General features: G+C 38.1%; 1 protein-coding gene across 1 annotated transcript; it reads left to right on the top strand.

The window, feature by feature from the left end:
- The first annotated feature begins 202 nt into the window (after positions 1-202).
- On the top strand, positions 203-4,404 carry LOC104238870 (chloroplast protein FOR GROWTH AND FERTILITY 2). The gene is made up of 2 exons (XM_009793364.2): positions 203-711; positions 3,425-4,404. Exons 1-2 carry the CDS (start codon positions 382-384, stop codon positions 4,265-4,267), a joined length of 1,173 nt encoding a protein of 390 aa, XP_009791666.1. The 5' UTR covers positions 203-381; the 3' UTR covers positions 4,268-4,404.
- Positions 4,405-4,829: the final 425 nt, after the last annotated feature.

Below are 4,829 nucleotides of genomic sequence, written 5' to 3'. Positions count from 1 at the left end.
CTATATTAAATCACTATGATTAATTAATTAATTAATTAGATGAGAATACATATAATTTACCATGGTTAAATGATTGAAGTCCATATGCAAAACACATGTTATATATCTATTGGTTTGGTGTAAACCCCGTGTGCGGGTAAGTTTTTACCGTCAAACGAGCCTTAATGCTAATAAAAGAAAGGATGAAAAGAAGAAAACATCCGTGCAAGTACAAATGTCTACGTATCATCAACAACTCTCCAATACTTTTCTCCTCCAATCTGAAAACCTGTTTCAGAGATAATCTAAAGCAAGAACAAACAGACAAAATCAAATACAGAGAAGATATATATAGGCGATAGTATTAGGAACTCAGTTTGTACCTATCAATTGTAATTTGTAATGGAGAGGCTTATCTTTACCAACTCTTCACTTCCGTCGTCTAAACTCCACCAACTTAAGCCCTTTCCTCGTCTTCCCCAACTCCAATTCTCCGTTCCAAAATTCCAAACTCTTCCCTCGCTTAAACGTGTTGAGTATCGCGGGCCCAATTCGGTTTCTTGCAAATGCACTCATGACCAGTTTTCAATTTCTGGGTCGTCGTCCCCTGCTTCTAGATTTAATGATGGGTTTGTGGGTAATTCGGCTATATCTCAGGATTTGCCAAATGGGTCGGGTTCGAAGCCCCATTTCCTCAAATGGGTTGCTGAAACTCTACCGAAGCAACAAAAGGTACTGACTTTAATCTTTTTTGCTTTTGCATCTGCGTTTTTTGTATTCAATTTTGATGTTGATGTCATTTATGCTTTTGGTACATGTTATAATTGCTAAGTATCTGTTTGGTAACTAGTTGAGCTGGTCAAAATACAAAATGTTAGTTCTGCTGTAACTATTTTTTTTAAAAATGTTAATGGACCTAAAATAATCACCCAATGTGCATCAATCCCAAGAAAGTTACCGTAAATTCCACTTTACCAGGAATATTGATTCTGTTATAGTTTTCCGAGAAAACTGATTTCCAATCTAGATGTAGTTGTGCTCGATGGTAAAATGTGTGTCTTGTGCTGCTATGTGTTTGCTGTTAATTTCTAGTGGGACTTTGTTGCTTTCATTTGCTGCTGACTTAGAAGGGGAGCCTTAACAATACGGTATAAGTTGCCGCCGTGTGACCGGATCACGGGTTCAAGCCGTGAAAGCGGCCTCTCATAGAAATGCAAGATAAGGATGCGAATATAAGAACACCAATGTGGTCCGGCCCTTCCCACAATCCCACGCATTGCGGGAGCTTAGTACACCTGGCTGCCTTTTTATTTGCTAAGAACTTGTATTTTTGGTAGAATTGTATCTAATGACTTGTATTTTTGGTAGAATTATAATTTTGCTAATGATTAATGCACACTATACTATCAGTTTGGCTTTGACGGCCATCCTTTTCGTTAACTCATTGGCACCGTGATCAAGACTCAAGAGTATGTTTTTCTCCAAGTGAAAGTTGTTACCTTTATCTTCTTGAACTAAGCTCTGGATACTACCATTTCAAATCCTATATGATTTCCAAATTTAGGTGTTTAAAAGTGATTTAAAAGATGAGTTAACGTGAAATATAGTTGTCTCTGAGGAAAACAAAAGTAGTTAAAGTTGGACTTGGAACGTGACTCTGGTGATCTTATATACTATACTTGATCTTAGCCAAAAGGCTGAGAAAGGTATACCGGTGATCTTAAAGTTGTCTAGTAAATCTAGCAGTGGTGTACTGATGGATATGTCCAGGAATGATAATGTTACATAGGACAAGGACACGGACACCAGCAGTGCTACTCTCCATAAATAACTCTAGGTTATCCGTTTCTGGCAGTACAGCTTGCAGCTTGCAGGTTGCAGCCCTGATCAGCTGCAGCCATTCCTGATGACAGTAGTAAAGGATAATAATAAAAACCGGGGATGAATTGTACAGGAGTTGCTAGTGCCATTGTTGTCTTGTTCAATTGATGGCAAGGATTGATAGGTCAACGCAAGTTTGGTTATTCATTCCTCTGATATCCATTATAGGAAATAGAAATTATAGTGCCTATTTTTCGAGAGGGCTGATTTTAGGGCAGTGTTTATTTGAGTGAATATGACCCATTTTGCACTAGAAGACAAATGGAATCTCTTTTTTTATTTATTTATTTATTAGGGAAGCTTTAATTAGCCGAGTACCAAGATGGTACCATAAAATTACACACAACTGATGAGAACATCCATGCAGTCAGCTACAGCATTTCGCTAACAATTCCAAGAAGTCCATATATTGATCAATGTTGTCTATGAAACAACTTTTACTCCAAAGAAACCAATTAAGCAAACATTTGTTTTTTATTCTTGGAATCTGATTTTTCTGCCCATCAAAACAAGCTCTATTTCCCTCTAGCCAAATGGTCCAGAAGATGCTCAAAGGTATTTTGACTTGTTATTATGTCTAACTGCTACTAATACAAGTATGAATTGGCATTTTGGAATTTTAGATCTCGTCTACTTCCACTTAGTTAATTTCAAAAGAATCTGCCATCTGCTTCGGAATTCTTTATCATTTAAGCAATTTAATTTTGAGAGAATTACCCCAAGAACATTGGAACTAGCACTCTTATTTATATTAGAGTTATATGCCTTAAAATGAAAGGCAACCTTACTAAATCATTCTCTTCGTGCAGCAGAAGGTAACTTTTTCTGTTGATGATTGACTTCTTCAAGGAAGAGTGAGTGCAAAATGCAATTCATAACACAAGTTAAAAGAACAATTATTTGGCGTGGAGTTTCTTTATGTCTATTACTTTGAAGTCACAAAGTTATAGACACATATTTTTGTAGCCTAAAAATATCCATTACGGTGTTTGCATTTACAGAAATTAAACTTAACTAAGAAGGCAAGAAGAAAAACAATCTTGAATTTAGAGCATTAAGGATTCAACCAGCAGTATATATTGAATGATTAGCTGGTGTTCATCAAACTGAACCCGCTGTTGTTAGTGTTTTAAATCTAGATGTAGTTATTCATACTTTTACATGGAAATGTTTCATTTTCAACAACCTTGAGCTGTTTATGTAGAACTAGACCTTCTGCTCTCTCGCTATTGTTCATCTCTTTTGCACATGCCTGAGTTTCAAGTATTGACGGAAGTATAGATGACCATATTAATCACCAGATGGACTTGTTAAAAGAGTTGTTTTAACCACTGGGATGTTAAACCTGGAGATACATAGAGGTTTTCAGTGTTACATTGAACTTCAGTATTATGCCTGCAGCAGCACACAAGGAAACTGAGCTTACATTTGCTTCTATGAGACACTATGTTTTCGGGAAAAATCATCTACTGCATTACCCAGCGAATTATATACATCTATCAAAAGAAGACATTTATGTTGTTTTTAACTCAACATGGCTTATGATTACTTTGATTCCTTTCAGGTGGTTTCTGCAAGTACAGCAGTCCTACTCTCGGCAATGCTGGTTATGCTCCTCCACCCACTCATTGTTTCACCTGCTTTTGCTAGTTTTCCAAGTGCAGCTAAGACTGGAGGTCCAGCTGCAGCTGCAGTGGGAAGTCAACTCATACGTAATGAACTACTAACAAGTGCATGGGCTGGTTTCTTTGCTGGTTGCCTTCACACCCTATCAGGTCCGGACCATCTTGCTGCTTTGGCTCCTCTCTCGATAGGCCGTACACGGATGGAGAGTGCGGCAGTGGGAGCCCTCTGGGGATGTGGTCATGATGCCGGACAGTTGATTTTTGGCCTCTTGTTTCTACTCTTAAAGGACCGACTCCACATTGAAGTTATTCGTACATGGGGGACGAGAGTAGTTGGCTTCACTCTTCTTGTCATCGGAGCAATGGGAATTAAGGAAGCATCTGAAGTTCCTACACCGTGTGTTGCCCTTGAAAATGGTGAGTGTGATGTTAGTGTATATGAAGGCATTGACACCACTGTTGTTGGGAAGAAGAAAAAGATAGGCTTAGCAACTTTCGCCACTGGAATTGTCCATGGGCTGCAACCAGATGCACTGTTGATAATCTTGCCAGCACTTGCTTTGCCTTCTCGCACGGCTGGTGTTGCCTTCTTGTGTATGTTCTTGGTCGGTACTGTTATAGCGATGGGAAGCTATACCGTCTTTATAGGCTCGTGTAGTCAGGCACTGAAGGATAGAGTTCCTAGAATAACTGAGAAGCTCACTTGGGCTTCTTCTTTAATAGCAATAGGCTTAGGTCTAGCTATTATCATCAGTCAATTTTTTGGTTTTAGCCTGTATTAGTTGGAATCCGGCATTACATTAGTTTACATTCAGTATTAGGGGATGTCATTTGATGAGGATATCATTCAGCGGGGTGGATTGTAACATTCACAAGTTATGAGTTATATATATTATAACAATTTGAGGATTTTCTGCTACTTGTGTGAGTCTATGAGTTCTAAGAGATTTGTTGATTCACTTGCCATTTTCTTAAGAAAACTGTATGTTTTGTTGGAAAATCATGTCGACTTGGACCACATAAAAAGTTATTATGTGGCTGGGTAGTAGAAACCTCAGCATTTTTATGGTTTCACAGTATTTTTCCCTTCCCAAAATATAGCATCAAGGGTGTGATTTAGTGACCAATGAAGTGTATTCAGAACACTAAGGGCTTATTTGGTGCGGGATAATCAATTTCGGGATTAAATTTGAGATGAATTTATTTCACGTTTGGTTGCGATAAAATCGCCGTATAACTAATCCCGGAATTAGTTATCCCCTGATTGTAGTTTTATTCTTATTCTATGGAAAGGTTAGATAATAATCCCGGGATAACTCCGAAATAATTAATCGTGGGATACCT

Source organism: Nicotiana sylvestris, chromosome 1 (genome assembly GCF_000393655.2).
Source record: "Nicotiana sylvestris chromosome 1, ASM39365v2, whole genome shotgun sequence".
Taxonomy (NCBI): Eukaryota; Viridiplantae; Streptophyta; class Magnoliopsida; order Solanales; family Solanaceae; genus Nicotiana; species Nicotiana sylvestris.
The sequence above is the reverse complement of the archived record's forward strand: the minus strand, read 5'-3'. Positions and strand labels throughout refer to the sequence as shown.

Bases quoted from the DNA above. Each gene is read 5' to 3' on its own strand.
- LOC104238870 (XM_009793364.2), top strand. From the start codon at position 382: ATGGAGAGGCTTATCTTTACCAACTCTTCACTTCCGTCGTCTAAACTC. The intron at 712-3,424 runs GTACTGACTTTA...GATTCCTTTCAG, and splicing joins CTCTACCGAAGCAACAAAAG to GTGGTTTCTGCAAGTACAGC.